At 32.3% G+C, this 22,222-nt stretch overlaps 3 protein-coding genes across 3 annotated transcripts; 1 reads left to right on the plus strand and 2 right to left on the minus strand.

Moving 5' to 3' along the window:
* Window positions 1–4,179: 4,179 nt before the first annotated feature.
* LOC105783021 (translocase of chloroplast 159, chloroplastic) lies at window positions 4,180–8,200 on the minus strand. Its single transcript, XM_012608183.2, has one exon. The coding sequence runs from the start codon at window positions 8,025–8,027 to the stop codon at window positions 4,311–4,313; it is 3,717 nt and encodes a 1,238-aa protein (XP_012463637.1). The 5' UTR covers window positions 8,028–8,200; the 3' UTR covers window positions 4,180–4,310.
* A 6,361-nt stretch (window positions 8,201–14,561) lies between these two features.
* Window positions 14,562–18,658, plus strand: LOC105783353 (ACT domain-containing protein ACR12). The gene is made up of 10 exons (XM_012608759.2): window positions 14,562–14,792; window positions 14,887–14,941; window positions 15,748–15,873; window positions 16,347–16,441; window positions 17,117–17,201; window positions 17,379–17,438; window positions 17,790–17,845; window positions 18,021–18,126; window positions 18,208–18,276; window positions 18,389–18,658. Exons 1-10 carry the CDS (start codon window positions 14,626–14,628, stop codon window positions 18,449–18,451), a joined length of 882 nt encoding a protein of 293 aa, XP_012464213.1. The 5' UTR covers window positions 14,562–14,625; the 3' UTR covers window positions 18,452–18,658.
* Window positions 18,659–18,900: 242 nt separating this feature from the next.
* On the minus strand, window positions 18,901–21,450 carry LOC105783352 (protein trichome birefringence-like 36). Its single transcript, XM_012608757.2, has 5 exons — window positions 21,054–21,450; window positions 20,307–20,478; window positions 20,015–20,196; window positions 19,777–19,935; window positions 18,901–19,484 (listed from the first exon to the last, which is right to left on the minus strand). Exons 1-5 carry the CDS (start codon window positions 21,359–21,361, stop codon window positions 19,187–19,189), a joined length of 1,119 nt encoding a protein of 372 aa, XP_012464211.1. The 5' UTR covers window positions 21,362–21,450; the 3' UTR covers window positions 18,901–19,186.
* Window positions 21,451–22,222: the final 772 nt, after the last annotated feature.

Genomic DNA, 22,222 nt, shown 5'->3' on the forward strand with positions numbered 1-22,222 from the left:
GAGAAAATAAACCTAAATTTACTAAACGTACATTACTCAAAACTCTGAATATAAGGTAATAACTCTCATAGAGCAAACCCGAAAATAAAACCCTAATTCTCGTAGAGTTATCTCAGAAGAAGTACAAAATTATATTTATAGTTACCGCGAAAACTCTCACCACATCACCATGTCTCAATGTACCTATTCGCGCCATCCGTTGTCACAACGTCAGGGAGCTTCTCATCATTACCTCACTGTCTGCTCGACCGAAAATACGACACCCCACATATTGGAAGAAAACTTAAAAAAAAGTTATTAAAAAAGATGGTGAAAAAAATATATGAATTAAAAATTTTCAAAAATTATAAAAGTTTAATGATACTATAATATTAAATTTATTTTATTGAAAAATTAGTTTCAAATTGAAAAAAAAAAACCTTTCATTTTGTTTTAGGAAAACATTTTCTTGGAAAATTAGAAAACAAACTAAGAAAAATGATTTTGTTGAAAATTCTAAAACAATTTTGAAAAAATTGTGAAAATTTTAAAAAATTATTTTATTCTTTTCACTAAAAATGTTTTTACAAAATTGGAAACAAGTGTTTTAAACTTTAAAATTAATGGATGAATTGACCTTAGATTAAATCCATTTAAAGGAGAAATTTTATTATTTTAAACCATTTTTAAATAAAATCTCTTATCTAAATTTTTATTTTATTTTTATTTTTCTATTATAAAAGATGGACACTAAACATATTTTTATTTTTAATCCAAATAATTAACGCTGTTCACTTTTCTATTAAAATATTACATGATTATATATAACTTAAATGCCCCAAAGGTCTCAGAGGCTGACACGTGACTTCTTATTTCTTTTGGATTTGCCTTTATTAGCATTTTATGTCATGCTAAAACTTGATATTTAATCTATATACTTTAATTTATAACATAATTTAATTTGGTTCATTTACTTTTACAATGTCATTAGTTAGTTTAAATAATTAATATTGTTAAATATTTCAATCAAATGCTGTCAATTTTTTTTTTAAATTACTATTCTAGCAAAAATATTTTATCATCACAAGCTTAAACAAGTATTTTTAAGAAAAAAATCCGCACCAATAAAATTGGATTTAATGTAACAGTTATCCTAGATGACATCAAAGTGGTGCTCCCTGTGGCACTGGATTTTCAACCAGAGGCGAACCCAAGGGGGGTTGGCAGGGGCCCGACCCCCTTAAAATAGAAAATTATTGTTTTGGCCCGTTAAAAAATTTTAAATTAGTGAAGATAAAATTACACTTTGCCCCCCTAAAATTATGAAAATTTAATTTAATCTTTTAAAAATTATAAAGATATAGACAATTAAAAATTAAAATTTCATTTCGGCCCTCCTAAAGAGAATTTCTAGCTTCGTCCTTGTGTCTAATCGTGGATATAACAAAACTATAATTAAATATATATATTTTAAAAAACTAGCAATTTTAAGCAAGACCTTTTAAGATTGGGTTAATATAATTTTTAGTCCCTGAATATAGTAATTAAATCCACTTGAAATCGCACTTTTTTTGTTCACTTTAGTACTTGAACTTAACAACTAGGTTTATTTTAGTCATTTAACTTAGATTCAATCACAATTTGATGATATGGTACAATTTCAAAATATCACTCATCAAGTTTTTACATTTACTAAATTTAATCAAAATAAATCTAATTACCAAATTTAGATACGGAAGTAAAAATACAAAATAAATTTAATTCGTATTTTGTTGGTTTGCCTTTGAAGGATAACATTAAGGATTAGGCTTCTGTATAACTTTGTTTGGTTTGGTATTTTATTTTATCTTTATTTTATTTGGGCTTATTTTGACCTTATATGTGTTTTGTTGTTTGGTTAGGCATATTTGACTTCTATTGGATATATGTATATGTTTTTATTAATGTTTTAAAATCAGATTGATAGGCAAATTAGTTACGCTAGAAGTTTATTAATCCGATTAGTTTAATAAAAGAAATATTAAAAGAATTGGTTCAATATCGGTCGATCCTTTTTTAGTCAATTAGTTTAACCAGTTCGTGAATTTTATCGCATCAGTTCAAAGTCTTTCTCCAAATCAGTTCTTCGACCGATTGTCATTCCAATCAATTCAACCGTCTAATTCGATTTGATTCAAACAATCTTAAACCCATTTAAGTTCATCCATATTAAAAATTTAAAATATTATTTATATATTTAATAATTTTATATATTTTTAATTAAAAATTTAAACATAAATAATTTTCACATATATATATTTATATATTTATATATTCAATTTTCATACTATAAATATAAAAGAAAAGAAAATTAACATATTATAAACTAAAAAAATGAGCCAAACCTTTGAATATTGAAGCTTAAGTGTGACATTTTTAAAAATGAGTTTAATACTTTTATATAAATTTAGCTTAAATTTAACTCTTTTCTTATTCAAATCTTCTCAAAAATAGATTTATAATGAATTTAAATGTTATACACAATTACTATAAAATAAATAAAAGAGAAAACTTGGTAAAAGTATCATGTACTATTAAAAATTTAGGTGAATTAGTCCTTGTAAGTTAGATTCAAGAGCAAATTGATCCTTTTGTAGAAAATTTTATCCATTTTACTATTAAAATTGGTCACTATAAGTCAAGATGATGTACATGTGATATGCCACGTATAATTGTCGGTTATTTACAGTAAAAATAGATTAATTTACTCTTTTTCTAAATAAAAAAAAACAGATAAAATACAATCTTTCCAATACAAAAATGGAAATGATATTTTTACCGAAAATACTATAATAAAACCTCGTTGTAGGGACGACATGATTTTCCCTTCAAGTTGCTACCATCATCTAACATAAAACAAACACAAGAGTTTAAAGAGTGATATTTGGGATTGGTCGGCCACATTGCTTTAATCAGTAATGATATAAGATTTAACAAAACTTTGTCTTACCAAAATAAACTATAAAACTATATCTAAATAATATTAATTAAATATAAATTATTATTATTAGTGTAATTATTATGAATTTTGTGTTTGACATATTACATTCTCATGAAAAAAATATTTAACTCAGTTTTATTTTGTGAAAATACTTATTAATTGAATGTTGGCTTCATAAAATTTTTAATAAATATTAAATTTATTTTTGATATTTCAAATAACAATTCTATTTATTAAGTTATTATAGAGTGAATGAAGAAAATTAAATTCTCAAAGGTTAAGGGATAGGATAGTATAATTTTGACTCGAGAAGATTTAATCGGTGATACTTCCTCCATTTGTTTATTGGTTTTGATAATATAAATTTTAACTTTTATTTATTATCAGAAAATTCATTTAACTTAACCAAATGTGACAAGTCTTATAACTAATAAAAATATTTAAAATTGTAAAACTAATAAAAAATAAACAAGTGGTTTTAATTAGTATATAAAAATTAATACTTCAATAAATAAAGTAGTTCAATACAGTATTTAATCTTTTTATCAAATAAAATTATTTAATAAAAATTAACAAATATTTATATTTGTGATAAGTATCTAATAAATTCATTTAATAAAAAAATTTAATAGCTTATAAATCCGATGAAAATATTTAAAATGATAAAATTAGTAATATAATAAAGAATGAAAAGTACTCTAATTAATTTATATATCTAAAACTCATTTTCTTTGCCTAACCCTCCCCAGCCCTCAAAGCATACAAAACAGAGCAAAACAACCAAATACCCTATTACCAATCAAAACATCATACATTTGCAGCCCTCGAAGACTAGATATATATTTTTAAGGTCCCTCTGAGATTATATATTAATATTATACATTAGTCTCTATGACCTTTTTCATTTCACCACACAATCTAAATTTCTAACTCTGCCCCTACAATCTAGCTCCGCCAGACTCCAACTCTTATACTGTTCAAGAGGAACTTATACTATTTAAAAACAAAAATATCATACATGAACTATAAGTTCTTTTTAAAACAAAACCAACCAGTTATCATCAATCCTGCGTACCATTCTAGTAGAGGATATGTAAAAATAACAGATCCTCAAAAAGTAACATTATATCAAAAGGCTGCAAAGATCTGTACATGTAAATTCCTCTGCTAACAGGCAAAATGTTCATATTTATAAAAAGCTTACCATTAACCAAAACCGCTAAACAAACAAGCAAAAAGTTACCATGCTTAGTAACATTTATTAGGAAATAAAAATGGATACCTCATCAAAGCAGTACTTCACGCACAAAAATAGCCTACAACATATTAATCAAGGAATGTAGCTAATAAACTAATACATTGAGTAGTTGTCACTAACCCTGGGCTTGATGCTTTTGTAAATTGCCATGACAACAGGAAGGAGACCAGTGAGTGCAATCTGGAGTTGATCCGAGCTGCTTGTTCGAACAGTTATCTGTCCACTCATCTTGTTGTTCAGTCCTGCACGAACTGCTACTTTTGAACTCCTTCCAACAGATAACTGAGTCTGAAAATTGGCTCCCAGTGCCAAGTCCCCTCTCCATTTGACTAGAGACAAACCCAAAGTGGATTGATCCTGGTCGATTGGAAAATCTGCACCTCGGAGCCGCATTTCTAGATTGGCTCCATATGCTGAATCACCTTTAGATCTAACAGTCCCAGTGCTACCAACTAAAACCAGTCGCTTTCCAACAACAATATGATCCTCAAGTTTGAGTCCAGTTGCAACATTCTCACCTAGAAATGTAACAGAGAAGCCAGCAGCTGTTTTGTTCTTTTTGAGATTTTTGAATTTGGTCTCCCCTCTGAAAATGTAAGCTAACTGCTTTCCAACATTTTGGATGTCAAAACCAGCCATGGTTGATCCATTTTCACCATGCTTGGTAGAAACTGAAGAGTCCAAATGGATGTTAAACTCTTTCTTATCCTTGGTGAGTTGAACGGAAACTGTAGCAGGAAACTGGTTGGCGATTGCTAGACTATGTTCAACATTAACACCATCATAGCCACAATCATGGTCCCAACCGTGAGTGTCCAATACTGGCCTCGCCAAGAACTGAGAAGTTGGTTCCAAAAATCGGTACCTGTATGCTGGATTATCAGCATCAAAGGAAGGTGGCAAGACCATATCAGGTAATGGAACTGGTACAGCGGCTGGACCACCAGTTTCCTGATCAACATCTTCCCCTGTGTTACCATATTCATCAACGGCTGGCTTTCTTTTCTTCAGCTCTCTCATTCTTCTCAACTCCTCCCTCCACTGCTTTTTCTGGAGGAGCTTCACCCGATAATCATACTCCTCAAAATATGCCTTCCTTTGCTCCTTGTCAAGTTTAGCAAGTTGTGCTTTCCTTAGAGCTTTGAATGGTGGGAGCTTATCATACTCATCCTCGTCTTCTTCTTGCTCTGAATCAGATAAATCATCCACATCAATATCTGAGTCACCATTCTCACCACCCTGATCAGAAGAGAGTTTAGGATGGCTACGAGACTGCAACAGCCATGATAACAAATATGGAAGAGGAGGGGATCGGACACGAAAACCAAAGAGCTTCCGATGGTCAAATGGATCTTGAGGTTTGGAGAGAGAACTTGCTTCAGATAAGACTTTGATAGAGTAGCATAATAACAGTAGCTGAGGCCTCCAAGTTTGACCGTTAGGAAGCACCTTCTGACCATCTCTATTCTTTCGGCATGAAGGATGATTTTCAACAAGACAAACAGGATTCCTCAAACTTGGATCCATCACACGTAGATCACCAACAGCCTGACCAATAGACTGCTGAGCAACATGAGAACGTTGGGCAACAAACACCTCATAACTCAAAGGTGAGCCAGATGGTCCATCAGGGGGTGCAGAAGCAGCATGAGTCAAAGCAACTATGGCATTTTTCCAGATAGAGGAGCCAAGAGAATTAGTGATTGATCTTAACAATGGCAGATCATTAAGATCCCGGGTCTGGCTGTCCAACCGATCAACATAGACTACAACATCAGGGGGACACTTCTTTATGTATTGCTTTATAGAAGCTAGGACCTTGTGATTGGCACCTTGCTCCATGGCAGAAGATTTCAAACCTGGGGTATCAATGATCCTCAGTTTAACACCATCTACCATTCCAGTAATCTCTTTCACTACTGTAGTGGCAGGTTCAAATGCATGAATTGAGGTCTTCGACTCACCAAAGATTGAATTTATTGTGGCACTCTTGCCCACCCCAATCTTCCCAAGCACAAGCATGTTTATGGAGAAGCTTAAATCATCTTTACCCTCTGTTTCAAGTTCCAGAGCTTTCCTCTTTGCAGAATCAACACTAAACAGTTCACTGGTTTGTCTCCTTGCAACATGTGCCAGTCTATAAAGAACCTGTGCTGCTAAAGAATCTTCAGTAGAAAGCCCGAGCCTTTGAAGAATCCTCAAAAATTTGACTCTTATAAGCTGTAATTTTTCCAATTTTATTTTATCTTCTTCAGTCAAGTTGTTGTCAGAGTCTCCCCTACTTGTTACAGCAGGACTAAATATGTTAGGCCTGTTTGATCGAGGTGCGGATGTTGCATTTTGCAGTGAGGATCCTAAGCCCGCAGGACGTTCAACAGTGAAAAGCCTAGATCCATCTTGAGAGGTTATAGTAATGTTGCCGCCATCAGAGCCAGCATCAGTTGCTGCTTTCAAGAGGGCTGCCAAAGCAGCAGAATCAAATAACTCCTTCCCCTCTCCTTCTTCATCTGTATCCCCTTCTTCATCTGAATCAACAGCATTTGTCTGTATATGATTATGAGAAGTATCAGCACCCGAGTGAGAACCAATGGCAGATCCTCGTTTTAGCTCCTCCAAGAATTGCTTAGCAGCTTCAGCATTCTTAAAGAACATACTTTCAGCCTCTCCATCAGTCTCTGAGCCTTCATTCTGATGCTGCTTCTCTTCCATTTCACCTTCAAAACTAACTTTTCCAGCCACTGTAGTTTGCTCCACAGACTCAGGCAAATGAGATTCTTCTCCTGGCAGGGTTACTGACCTTTTGCTTTGAGAATCACTATCTAAATTCTCTGTTTCATGAGCTGCCATTATTTCTGTAGGTTGAGCAGAACTATCCTTTGCCTGAATTCCATCTCCACCCCCTCCATCTACTTTCTCAGAAAATGCTTGTTCCAAAATATCTATGACCTCCTCATCTTTGAGATCATTTAGCTCAGTCCCAGAATTGTCTTTACCAAGCATAACCCCACTGGCAATATCAGCTTTATTCTCAGCATCAACAGCCAACTCCTCTCCGCCGGAAAACTTCGAACCATCAGCATGATTCAAGCCGTTATCCATGCTCGCATTATCATCAACTGGAACCACCTCTGTCTCCTTCATCACCGATGTCTCAATGCCTAAAGCAGCTCCAGTCAAGGGTTTCGCATAGACAGCCAACTCCTCTTCGCCAGAAAATTTCGAACCATCGACTTCAACTACCTGATGATCTACTGTTTCTACAATCATAGGATTGACACCCTTAGCTCCACCATCTAACACCAAATCATTCTCAAAAATCCCAATTCTACCTTCCTCTCCACTTTCCATTGATAAAACAGATTGGTCGACTTCACCAATGGAACCCATTTCCACCTTATCGTCCTTTTCCCCATTACCAACACTATCAACATCAACCTTCCCCATCGAACCCTCACCTCTAAATTCCTCTAAACCATTATCACCACCCCCAAACGAGTCCTCATTCAAAATCACATTCGAACCATCAGAACCAACAAAAGGGGCATCACTAACATCCCTCGCGGTCGGAATTACTTCATCAGGGTCAGCCATAAATGGCCTCTCGGGTACTGTTTCAAACTTCCCCTCACCATTCTCGTTACTATCATTAGTTTTACCATTCCCATTATCTTCCAAAGTACGTTCACTTACTGAACTAGTTACAAACTCAGAATCATCATTCGAAGTTAAAGAAGAAGAAGAGGAAGAAGAACCTGGAGAGGTAGAGAGCGACTGAGAAGTGATTTCCGGGGCAGAAAGCAAGGCGTCCATGGTTGAAAGAGAGGAAAGGGAGATAGAGAGAATTAGGGTTTTAGGATATGGAATGAATTTTGAGTGGCACACAAAGTTTGGATTGGATTACTGGAATTTGTAAGAGAGATACCAAGCGTTTAAGTAAGATGGAAAGATAAGGTTCATGGAAGCAAAGGGTTTGTTTGTGAGTTCGTTACTTGCCATGTCATTCGTTAAAGATGTAATTAAAAACTATACATAGAGGTATCCAACTGGAAAATTACCTATATTCATCTATCTAATCATTGAATTTATCGAGAATGTAATTTTTATAAGAAAATTGAAATCAAGTCATATCTCAATTGACATAAATATTATTGTTAATATATAAAAACATGAATTGAATACGTTGAAATGGAATTATAGAAAGACTATAGATAATTTTTACTCGTAGATAGATGTTGAAGTATAACAAAGAACTGATGAAATTGTTATGTTGTATATATAGTTTTGACATATTTTCATTTATTTACAAATTATTTTTATCTTCTTTGAACTTGTATAATATAAGAATCTCATGAAAAGTAAAAGCGAATAATATAGATTTAATGTATGTATTTTTATTTATATTTAAAATTTTAATACATTTAGTAATTTTTATTTATGTAACAAACATTTAATAAGTTTCAAGCCCTTCAAAAACCATCCCACCTCGACCCAAAATTTACACAAGGAAAAGTATAACAATAGTACCATTTACAAAATGCCACATTTACAAAATAGTATGTTTGTCAAACATTCAATAAGCTTAGGCTTTGGAGTCAATTAACATAGCATGTTCAAAACTAATTTAAACCTTATCTCGGTAATAAATGAACGATTACAAACTCTCATGCAACTTGATTTTTACATGTGTCAAATCTTCTGTAACAATCCAACTTTTAGTGGTTTCAGAAATAGTGATTCGAGACAATTCAATAAATTAATATTTATAAGTCGGTGTGATTTTAAAAATATTTTTAAATTAGTAAATTTTGTGATTTAAAAGAAATTATTAGGTAAATTGGGTTGAAAATGAGGTATCGAGACATCAATTTCATAAACTGAGTCGTAAATATTTTTATAAATATTTACGGATTGTTACTAAGATAGTAGTAAAGTTTCATTAGGAAATTTTAACGTTTTGATAGTTAATTAAATAAAAATGACTAGATTGAAAAAGGTACAAAACTTGCTAAAATGATTAAATGGCTTAAGTGATGAATGAGGAGGGACTTAAGGCATAAATATGCCAATAGGGAATAGTTTAGGCGGCATGAGAAGAGAAAAATCTGAACAATTGATGTAATAAGGGCAAAATTGGAAATTTTGCAAAAATTAACAAATAAAAATCTAAATTAAAAGAGTTTCTAGCAAGTTTCTTCATCTTTTCCAGCTAAAAACACCATAGAAAGGTCCCTATAAGCTGGTTTTTCATGCTCTTGCTATAAGTAAGTTCAATTCTTGATTAATTCTTGTAATTTTTGTGATTTTCATACTTTTACAACTAGGTCCAACTATTGAACTCATTAGTTTTGATTTTATAAGTGATTTTGAAAGTTACTATGGTTAAGTGCTGGAATTTTATGATGAATTAACATAGTTTTGAAGCTTTAATTTTATTATATGATGGTTTTATTAAGTGATTTTAATAGAAATTTATTTTGGGGACCTAATTGTGAAAAGTTTGGAATTAGGGTTTAATGTTGAAATTATGGTTACCAAAGGTTGTGTAGTAGTTTAAAATGATGGAATAAAGTGTTAGTTGAGAAAATTTAGTTCAATTGAGGGGTTAATTGAGCAGGGACTAAATTGTAAAAATTATAAAATTTTGGGTAAATATGTAATTTTGAAAATTAAAGGGTATAACGTGTGAAGTGAATTTTAATTGAATTTTATGTTGATAAATGAATACTTTTACATTATAGATCAAGAATCTGAAGAGAAACGTGGAAAAGAAAAGTTAACCGATTAGTCCCTGAACTTCCACAACATCTACAAACTACTCTAGGTAAGTTCATATGGTTGATTTTTCATGATAAATTGTTAAATTAGGACTGATATAATGTATTAATTCAAATGCTTATTATTGAATCATGAATATTGTAAAAGTTTGAGATCTAATTAAAAGTTCAAATTAATAAGAAAGCAGAATTGAGTATGATCGTCCAGTGATAAGTGATGAATTGACGGACAAGACCATGGGTGGACCAGGGCATAGTGAAGATGTAAGACCATAGCTGGGCTATGACATTCTACTGAAAAGACCATAGCTGGGCTATGTCATCAGTGATCATCAGTGAACATCAATGATCATCAGTGATCATCAGTGAATATCAGTGAACTTCAGTGAACATCAGTGAACATAAGACCATGGTTAAACCATGGTAGTAAGTGAATAAGTGTAAAACCATAGTTAGACTATGGTACCAGTGAAAAACGACGTACTTAATTTTGTAAGACGTTCGCTAATTTGATAAAAAGTGATAATTGATATGGAAATTAAAGTGATAGAATTTAAATAGTTAACGATATTGAGTTCACTCACATGAATTTGTCATTGGAATTGTGATTGGCAGGTAGTGTTAATGAATTACTTATTTTATGAATTGTTGTAATATATTTGGAAAGAATTATCTTTATAACCTATGAACTTACTAAGCTTATATAAGCTTACTCTAGTGTGCTTAATGTTTCTTGTAGATTGACGTGGTTATTGGAGGATCGGATCAACTCATCTCATCACACTATCCAGATTACTTCGGTAGATTTTGTTGAACATCTTTTGGTTTATATGGCATGTATAAGGTGGTTTGATAATGAAATAGTTTGAATTGAAGTTATGAGATTTAAATGTGTATATATGTATTAGAAATGGAAATGTTGGTGATGTTTATCATATTTAATGCATAATTTGGCTTGGATTGAGTACTTGGTTGGACTATTTTGGTATATGAGTTTGTTTAGTGTAGGTTGGATGAGTATAGGGTGAGAAAAATGGCCTTAAAATGGCCTATTTTCGTCTACACGGGTAGGCACACGGGCGTGTGTCTTGGCCGTGTGTCACACATGGCCTGTTATATAGGTATGCAGTTTGGCCATGTGTCCCCTGTAATCCTAAAATTGAGAAACAAAATGCTCAGGATTGAGCACATGGGTAGAGACACGGGCGTTTGTCTCAACCTGGAACATGGGCATGTTACACAGCCGTGTGAAACCTGCACTTAAATTTTGAAAATTTAATTAACCATATTGCCTAACACACGGGCATGTAAAGATACTATAAATATACTATAAATTACAGGCTAAGTTACTTTCAGGAGCCATCAAATCTTTGTGTTGTTGTTTTTTCACCTAAAACACCAGAAAAAAAGAGAAGGAAGAACCACTCAAATTTCAACAAGTTCTTATAAGTGAAAAGAACATATAAAGCAATTAACCGTTGTAGGAAAAGACTTTACAAGGAACCTTACATGTAAAAAAGACCTTAAACAGAAACCAACAAACCCTTTTGAAAAATACTAGCTCAACAAGTTAGAAAACTCGATATGTGAGACCTTATACTCGCATTATCATTCACATCATAGCACATTCCCAAACAGTTAGATCATCAATAAATGAAAAAGTTTACCAAGTAAATCACAATTGAAGAATCGGTTTTAAAAATGCTAGTGGAATAACTTAACATCAATATTCTATTACAATGACTACCTTCCACTAACATCTATTGAAATTGATATTTCCTAACTTCTTGGAGTTTTAAAAAGAAATTGTTCCTGAACAAATAAAATGATTATAAATGAAGCGAAAATCAACTTGATAAAAAGGGAGAAAGAAATGCCATATCGTAACACCTCTATACTTGGTTTGATCTATGGACCCGGTATAAAATTTAAATATTTATCCATAATGTTTTAATTTATTTAACCCAACAATTATTATTATAAACATTTGGGGTCATTCGATTGCGTTTGAAAATGATTTTAAAATTATTTTCACTCAAAAAAAGGGTCAAATATTGATACTTAAACAAATAGTATCCATATCTTATAAAAGGTATCGATACATTTGCACATTATCAATACCAAAATAACATTCTTTCTCCAAAATTCAAATTTTGATTAAGGTATCGATACCTTGGATGTGATATCGATACCTTGGATGTGGTATCGATACCAAAATTACATTCTGTTTTGAAATTTTTGAGTTCCAAAGCCTAGGTAACGATACTTATACCCTTTTATCGATACCGTGGCTAAATTTTGATAAAAATAAATTGAAAATATTGCTAAAACCCTGCAAAGTTTTGGATTCTTTACAACACTTCAAATCTTTTCAAAGTGCCTTAAGGCAATTCAAAACAACTCCAATTCAACTAAATTATCACATTATCAAACCACAATTGCAAGCATGCATATGACTATCAATAATTCATTTCATATAAAACCAAAATATTTTAATTTAAAATACCAAAATAGATAAAGTTTTAAGAATATGCATTTTAGCCCTTACCACTTGGGAACACATGTGGTCTACCTATGTACATGCCATTTTAACCCAAAATATATACCTACTCTTGTAGCTCTTGAAGATGTAATTGTAACACCCCGAAATCTATAATATGAAAATATTGGAAAATCAAGATTTTGTTCTCGATAAAATAAAATAAAAAAATAAGGAAAATAAAGGCGATAAAAAGGAGGAAGTTAAGTGAATACAAGAAAATTTAATTAAGAGCAAAATTGTGAGATATTAACTTAAGGTGAGGATTAAATTGCAAAAGTGAGAAAAGTTCTATGATCCAAGAGTAAACACTTAAAGTTTAAGAAGTTAAACTATAAATATGGAAAAGTTAAAGGGCGAATAGAGCAAATATATTAAGAGTGGAAGGATCTAGAAAGTAAAGAAAATGGATGATTAAAGACTAAAATGAACCATTGGAAAAGGAGGAAGGGTTAGAGGTAAAAATCTACCCAAAAAAATGCCAAAATGTCTAATAATTCATTATTACAGGAACTGTGTTACAAAGCAAGACAAATAAGACTTTGCTTTTAAAAGAAACAATCAACCATCGTTAATTAAGCAAAATCAGAGCATCTCCGAATATCCCATGCAAGTTTTCACACAAAAAGGAATGGGATAAATATTAAATTTTAAAGAATTAAATAAATATTTATTTATTTTTATATCGGATTAATATAATTATTTGTGTATGCAATATGTCAATATAAAATTATGTTAATTTGATAATATTATTAGTGATTTGAATCGAATCAAAATTTCATGTATAAAATCGTATAAAATCAAAATTCATGTATCATACTACACGTTAGAACGAAATTCATATATAATTTTAATATTTATCTCTATTAAATTTTAAAATGTTATTTTATATTCTATAATTAAATTTAAAACAAATCATTTTTTATCATTTAGTTTTAGATCGGGCAACTTAGATTTGAGTCGATTAATATTCAAGTTCGAGTTCCAATAATGTATAGGTCTCATATTTACTATACGAGTATATTATGCGTGAGTTTGTTTAATCCCTTTTGAATTGGTCCAATTTTATTTGATTTTTAGTTTGTTGTGCATTGTATTAATTTAATTTTACGATATTATATTTATCTTATATATAAAGATTTTCACGATGTTGGTGTCATACATAATCGATCTCAATTCAATTGTTAAATTATTAAAAGTTGTTTATTTCAATAAAATAATAAAATTTAAAAATAATTTTATATTTTCATATAAAATTTTAAAAGTATTAATAATATTTAACGCATATGTAATATATTAGAAAAATATATATCTAACTTTTTAACGGGCTTATAAAATACGAATGATTAGTTATTGAGATAAATCCGATATATACATTAAATAAAAAACGTGACTTACAAAATGCAACAACCGATAAACATTTTCCATAATAAAAAAGAAAATAGTCATAGGCTGACGTGAATCAGACTACCACTAAGTAGGTCCCAAGGAACGTCACAACTCCAAACTACCGCGTCTCCCTTTCAGAGAATAAATAATAGAAAAGGAAAAAATCCTTTTCCGGTCCCTCTTTATTTTGATATTAAGCAAATTAGTTTATCTAAAAAAATTTAGAGTAATTTAATTTCTATCAATTTTAAAAGTGACAATTAAAGACAATTACTTATGATATTAGTTGTATGTATTTTTATTGGTATGATAATAAATTTAGCCTTTGATGCTTATATATTTTGTGTAAATATTGACTGAATTTATAAATATTATAAGATAAATTTGTTAAGACTAAATTGATAAAATATGTAAATGTTACAGATTTAGTTTTATATGCATAAAATTTAAGAGCTCAATTTGTTATTATACCAATAAAAAATGTAGAAAAAAATTAATGCTCTTTTTAATTGTTTTAGTTGCTCACTTTCGAAATTGATTCTCACTTTTTTATAGGGACTAACTTGCTTAATTCCGAAACTAAGAGGGATTGAAAAAGTCTTTTTTCCAAAAATATCACAATGCGCCTACAAAATTCGCCATCGCCGAAAAGTAGTGTCCGAAGTCTGAATTTTGATCATTGAAGCTTTTCAAACTTCAATAGTCCATGGCGTTGTCAAATTCCCTTTTCTTTCCTTCTTCTTACGCCGTCGACCTCCGACGTTCCACGGTTCCCGATTCCGGCATCGCCCCTTTTTTCACTTCTTTTGACTCTTCTAGATTCCGCTGCAACTTTTCTCAGTGCGGCATTAGGCCCAATTTCTCTGCAAGAAAGTAAGAAACCAAAACGAAAATCTGTATGTCCTTTTTTTTTTGTTGTTGATTGTTTTGTGTTAATAGATGATGGGTATTTTTATTGTTGATGCAGACGCATTGTTTCTGCTGCTAACAATGGTTTCAACACGGTTAATTCAACTTCATTGGTAAAAGAATCCATCTTCGTTTACCATCTTTTACTTAACTCACATATGGGTCATGGAACTTAAATGAACAATCTCAGCGATTTCTATCAAGTGCATAATGATGTTGATCAATTTGTTCCGATCAAAGCCCTTTTTTTTTTAAAAAAAAAGAAAATTTTAACTAAAAAAAATGCTAAAGAAGGGAAAGAAGAAGAAGAATGAAGGTTGCTTACAGTTAGCTGATCCATGTTTGTGCAGATTCCATAGGAAACTGTAGAAGAGAGGGTAAGCTACAATTGAAAGAAATGTGATTTTCAATATATGAGTGATGAATTTAATCAAAATTAAGGTAGAAGAATATTTTTTCTTCTTAAAGATGCATTGCAATTGATAGCTCCAAGGATATGCCTTTCTAAATTTTGATATGGTTTTCAATTGAAGTACGCTGGACAGAACTATTATGCAGTTTCTCTCTTGCTTTCTTAGTGTTTTTTTTTTTTTGAAGTTCTTTGGATGTTTATTTTTAAGGAAATGCTTATTTGTGATAGTTAAGTTTGTAGATGCTAGATGACATCAATGCAAACAGGGAGGACTGGAGGAGGGTGTGAGGGGTCGGGCAGGAAATGTTGGGAAAGAGAAAGACATAAACCTTCTGTTGCAAAACTCCAAAATGCAAATTTTAACCTAAATACTTTAAAATTCATAAAAAAACTAGTTAGTAAAACAGATATCTAAATATGTTAATCCCTTGATCAGTGTATTCTTGTTCTGCATCACACTGCATATATAATGATGCCATTAGTTTAATTGGCTGATTTACATTGCAGGGGACTGGCCAAGATAAAGATGATTATATTCCAATGCCAATTGTTTTGATTGATCAAGATTCAGATTCAGAAGCAACAGTTGTGCAGCTGAGTTTTGGAGATCGTTTGGGTGCTCTCATTGACACGGTTAAGTGGATATCTCAACTTATATTTTCTCCTTTGAAAAAATTATAAGCTTATTTTTCTAGGATTACTGGCCAAGCCTGTTGTGCGAGTGATTTTTTCTTTGTTTTATTTTGTAATTGAGTCATCTATGTTTAGGTAAGAGGCCTACTCAGCTCAATTTGTTTAAAGTACTATCTGACTGCATTTTGTGGAGCTAGAAATCTAGGGATATGTTGCATATTAGTTGTTACATGCATGAATTTAGATCACCACTCTTAAGTAAATTTGGATGATTCAGAAAATTATGCTATATGAATGTTGGCATTAGCATTTCATTGTGTTACACTAATGAATGGTCTTGCTTCCAATTTAAATAATTCCAGAAGGTTATAGATCCTAGCTATGAGGGAAAAAGTTACTTAAGGTAATGGTAAATCTGATAATTCTCTCTCTCCTTGTTTTTTTTACTCACTTTTTTTTTAATGTTTGGGCAGATGAGAGCATTGAAAGATTTGGGATTGGATGTTGCAAAGGGAACTGTTGCCACTGAAGGACCAGTCAAACAAACAAAATTTTTCATCACACGATTGTGAGTAGTTGTTTAGATACTGTCATGACTCAACTTTTTCCCTCCTTCACCCCTCCTCTCTTGTGAGCATGTGTTTTATAACTAGTTGCTGAATATTTTTCATAGTTTGACTTGTATCTCAACTCTCTCAAGTTTTCTGGTTCACTGCTTTTAGATGTTTTAACTGCTATTTGGATGCTTCTGTTCGTAAAATGTAGTTTTCCCCTATCACACATGCATATATATAAGCAGATCTGATGCTCAAAAAGCTTATCAAATGGGGAATCATTAACTAATAGCGTAATTTACTTTGCCTTGTTTGCTGATTGGTTCGTTGATTGTTTGCCCTATACATACATTCAAAATAAACTGTAAGCATATCCTAAAGAAAGTTAATTACTCAATGGCATAACATGTTGCATGGTTCTATTAGTTTGATGCCACATAAGCAGGTAGTGTTAATGGCATTAGTGGTTGAACTAACTTGATGCATGTTTCGGAAGTTTAAGGGGCCAACTGCACTTTTTTTTTTTAGTTTGGGTACCAGTGTAGAGTGTACTTTTTAATGTGGTTTGGTAACAATATGTCAAGAGCTAAACATCATTATTTTCTCACAGCTCATATGTTGGTCCTTGTAAATTTTCTTAATATTAATTCAGATTGATCAGCATTTGTTAATTGATTTGGTTATGCTAGAGACAATGGGCGCAAAGTTGAAGATCCTGATCTGTTGGAGAGAATTCGACTCACCATTATAAACAATCTTTTGAAGTACCATCCAGTATGTATGCTGAATTCATATTTTTAGTCTTTCTCTTCTTCCCTTCTGCACCCCCCACACCTTCTCTTCCCCTCATAGGTGGTTGATCTCATGGCTTGTCAAAGTATAGATATTCTGTTGTTTTGATTTTATGCTTTGGATTTTGTTACTTATCCGGCTTTGAATTTGACTTGTTAGGAATCTAGTGAGCGACTTGCTATGGGTGAGGCTTTTGGAGTAAAGGCTCCAGAGAAAAAGGTGACATTATCTAATGATTAATGGATTGAATAATTATTTTTACCCACTTAACTTGGCTCACTTTGTTTCTTTGGTGTTCTATATATGCTGTATTTAATTTTGTGAGAAAAGCTTTTTTCTCTTTTTGCTCTAACTACTGCATTTGTTCCTTATATGTGGTGATTCCATGACACCCTTTTATCTCTGATAGAGTTGTTATAATACAATAAATATTCGCCACCAGTCGTCACTATGCATATGGATAATGGTTCTTGATTCTGGTATAATACTAAAAAGAGTTGTTGCATGTGCTATTTGGGATTGGGATCTTATGAACTTTGAACCTAAGCCTCTATTAATTTGTTTATACAGCTTGATGTCGACATTGCTACTCGTATACGTGTAAAGGAAGATGGACCCAAGAGAAGGTAACAAAAATGGTTTTCAGCACTTCAATTCATAGCTCTCTACTGTTTCAATCACACATTACCAATATCTTACAATATTTTTAACACGATATGAATCCCTCTTTTAGGTAGTGTACTTGTAGAACATAGGTTCCTTTTGTGATAATCAGCTTATGATTCTTCCATGTTTTACCAGCTTGCTTTCTATAGAGACAGCAGATCGACCTGGACTGCTGGTAGAGATTATCAAAATCATTGCTGATATCAACATTGATGTAGAATCCGCAGAAATTGATACAGAGGTACCCCTTTCTTTGTTTTTATATGTTATATCTTGGTTCTGCAACTTTTTTCAGCACCTTTTGTTCTGTGAACTTCCACAGGGATTAGTAGCGAAAGACAAGTTTCATGTCAGCTACAGAGGAGCAGCTTTAAATAGTTCTTTGTCTCAGGTATTTTGTTAACGATGACTATATTTTCTCATTATTCTTATTGTTCTTTCTTGATTGCCGCTACTCTGTCATTTTGTCACTCTTAAATTATCTTGTACTCTGTAACCTGCAGGTGCTGGTGAATTGCTTGCGCTATTACCTTAGAAGGCCGGAAACCGATATCGATAGTTATTAATACTTGAAGGTGTGCTCTCCCTATAAATAAAATTGTCTGGTTCTTGTACCAAATCTAATATGAGCTCATGATATCTAACTATTCTTGTTTTTGAGCTCATGATTTATAGATTCATGTTGTACTATGCATTCTGGGATTTTTCTTGAATCTTCGCACTTGCATGAATTGCATCCTATATGAAAGCTAAATCTTGGTTACATAACTAAATGACATGAAATGTTAGAGTACTTCTCATATTGATGTAAGGATTATCAGACCGTATCCGTTATTAGGCAGAAACTCATCCCAGGTATGGTTCAAAGGTGGAGCCCCATTCTTGCAGTCATAGTGCAGAAGGAGCATTGTTGTTTGCGATTGATTAGATGATCTCGAGTTATATTTTTCTAAGTTTAAACATCATATCCTCGTATTTATAAATACATGTCTAGCACAAGTGTTGAACTAGAATATTTTGAAGAAAACGAAAAATTCAGATAACATAGATTACAACTACTAAGAAACCTTCCTTTGCAACTATGTACTTCACATATGGTGTTCAGCACTTCATGTCATTGAACACCCAAACAACACACAACAAATAGAGGAGTTTACTAAATTGAACAATACATACCATCACTCTAAACTTTTTCAGACCAAAACCAATGCATAAACCTCAACTAATCTAACATGACGAAACTTTAAAGACTATATTTTTGGTAGAAACAGTTAAAAACCAATTCACCATTGGTGACATTCTTAGATCATTGCACTTAACATCTCATTCCAAATATCAGGCACCCCAGGGAGGCACCAATGGCTACAATCGGATGAAAACTCTCTTGGGTGTTGCCTCTGTGCTTGGTTTAAAGCCCTTCTATAAACAGAAGGATGCGCATCTCTTCGAAAAGCCGACATCATTGTAACGTCGTGCAGATATACCGGGAAGCTCATTCTTTTTAATACCCCTTTCAGTACTACAACTTGTTCAGGAACATGTGGATGGCTGAAAAATTTAAGGGGAGTTTTCTGGTTATAGCATCTCCAACCATTTTGTCTGCAATGAACAAAAACAAAGAGATATAAAAGAGCTTAAAGTGACATGAATATAGGTAAAAGAATCATGAAGGCGCCTATACTTAGAGCTAGATAACATTTTACTCCCTCCACTAAAAAAATAGACAAATTAGTTCTTGTACCTTAGATCAAAGAATAAATTTGCTCTTTAATCTAATGTACAAAAACTTATTTTTGTTTCTTTTTGAGTAAATGAGTAAAATGCAATCTGAGTCCTAATAAAAGGGACTTTCATAATACTCTCACCCTCTAATTTACGATTTGTTAGATACCTGTTATGCCTAGGGGACACGCTTCTGAAAATAACTCTAGTTTTACGAGGGTCAATATTCAAATCAATCCATTTTGCCCATGTAGTCAATCCTTTTTGGTATGCAATCATTGGATTCATGGTTTTATAAAGAGATTTCCCCTCCATGTAATAGTCCCACCTGTATATAAATTAAGAATCATCTACCATTACTTTATCAAAATATGTGTCGGACAAGAATACTCGAAAATGTATCTTACGAACTCCATTGATCAGAATGAGTCCACCAATGTGCTGAATCAAACACAAGAACATCAACACCTCTCCAATATCTAGCATTCTCTTCAATCAAATCCAAATGCAAGACTCTCTTGTTTTCAGGTCCTTTCTTCAATTCCACAAGCAATGGAGCCCAAGAAAACTCGATCGACGTCTCGAAATCCTATATAAACAACATGCTCCGTTAACACTTAAATGCAGTCCATTTGTTTGAGCATCAAGCAAGCACAAAGAAAAAGCGTTATGGTTTTCTTTTTTTAAAGTCCATCTTACCAAGGCATGGAAGGCCATTGAAAGACCATTGTAGGTCACTTTTTTATGTCCTGTTGGTATAACTCCTTGCACTAGGCAAACTAGACTCTCCCATTGGTTCCTCATTATAGAATCACCCACTAGCATTATCCTTTTCCTTCTCATCTTCCCAAGAAACTTCAGTGCATCAAATCTGTAATCAGAATATCAGTTCAAGAAATTAAAGCATTAATCTTAAAAGAGCATCCTTTTGACACAAAGGGTCATATGTCATAGCCTTATAGGTCATGACATGAGTTCAACTGTGTGCAAACTCTCTAATTTTTATAATTTTGAACTCATTAAGACTCTTAATAGAGTGGGAGGCAAAACCCAAATATATGATATCTCAGTCAACTAGAGCTAAAAAAATGACATTTAAGCAAATTCAGTATCTGAATCCCAGTATTTACCAACTCTTTTTTCTATTCTTGGAAGTATATAGAAAAGTTTCTACGGTTTTGAACCCACCAAGGCTCTTGAGAGAGCCGGGAGACAAAACCCAAGTATATGATATCTCTGCCAACCCAGAACTTAAAAATTGGCATCTAAGCATGTAGGAAAGTTTCTATGGTTTTGAACTCACCAAGATTTTGACAGAGTTGAGAGACAAAACTCAAACATGTAATAACTGACTCAGAGCTTAAAAAATGGCATCTAAGCAGATTCAGGATTCGAATCCTGGCATCTGCAATCCTTTTGTTCTATTCTTGGAAAGTATGTACGTACCTTGGAAGAGAACAACCATTTGGCTTCCATTTCCACTTTTCATAGCCAGAATCTGGCCTTCCATTTCTTTGACAGGTAACAGCAGTACTAAGATATGGGCAGTTAGAATCATACAAAGGATATGATTGATCATAAACCCATTTACCAACTGAGAAATCACATCTCGTAGGCCGATCCTCACGCCTGCCTTGCACCATTATGACTCCATTGTCTTCGTTGTTGAGCCAAGAAGACGATGACTTGCCATGAAAGAAGCAAATGAACGAGGTGATGATGAAGACGAAGGTGAAATGTGGATAATTAGCCATTGAAGGGGGAAATGAGGGAAGGGAGTGTAAAATTCACAGCATAGAAGGCAGCATTTTCAAGTGCTCTTAAAGTTGTCAACCATAGCTTTTCTTTTTTCTTTCTTTCATTGAGGCATGAATGGCGGTAATTAATTATGAGTGGACCATATACATGTTCATGGAAAGTAAAAGTGCTTTCCTTTTCACTCATTACCGTTTCTTCCTCCTTCCTACAGCTATTGGTAGGTGATTCAATTTAACATTACTGTTCTTTTCAATGGGGGTTGAATTCTAGTTTAGTTGACATTAATATTGTTATCAGTCCAGTAAGATATAACTTTAAATATGTAAAAATGTATTTATTTTATATATTTTTATAATTAAATTTAAATTTAAATTTTTTATTATTTAAATTGAATTCAGACTGAATTAACTTGAAGTATGAAAATTTTTATTCAAATTTAATTTTAATTGGACTGAACTTATCGGACCAAATGAGGTACCCAACAATTTCTTCCTATTTCTTATCTATAATTTTTATTCCTTTCTAGTACTTTTTCCATTGGTATAATTTAAGTATCATAATTCTTTATAAAACAATAAAAGTAGTCTTTAATTTTCATCTATTTCTACTTTTCTAGGACTTCCTTAAATTGTGCTTAAAATTTTTAATTGTTGGATTTTTATTGAAAACTTTATTCGTAACGTTACATATTTTAGTATTATTATAATTTCATCGCATGAGAAATTAAACGTATGAGTCTCGAGTCTTCATCGTTTAATCATAATAGATATGGATGTCGATATGAAAAATAACTTTTTTTCTAAATTGGTTAGTGTGAGAGAATCAACTTGTGTTAAGTGAGGAGTTATTTTGTCTTC

The sequence above is a fragment of the Gossypium raimondii genome, chromosome 13, assembly GCF_025698545.1.
Source record: "Gossypium raimondii isolate GPD5lz chromosome 13, ASM2569854v1, whole genome shotgun sequence".
NCBI lineage: Eukaryota > Viridiplantae > Streptophyta > Magnoliopsida > Malvales > Malvaceae > Gossypium > Gossypium raimondii.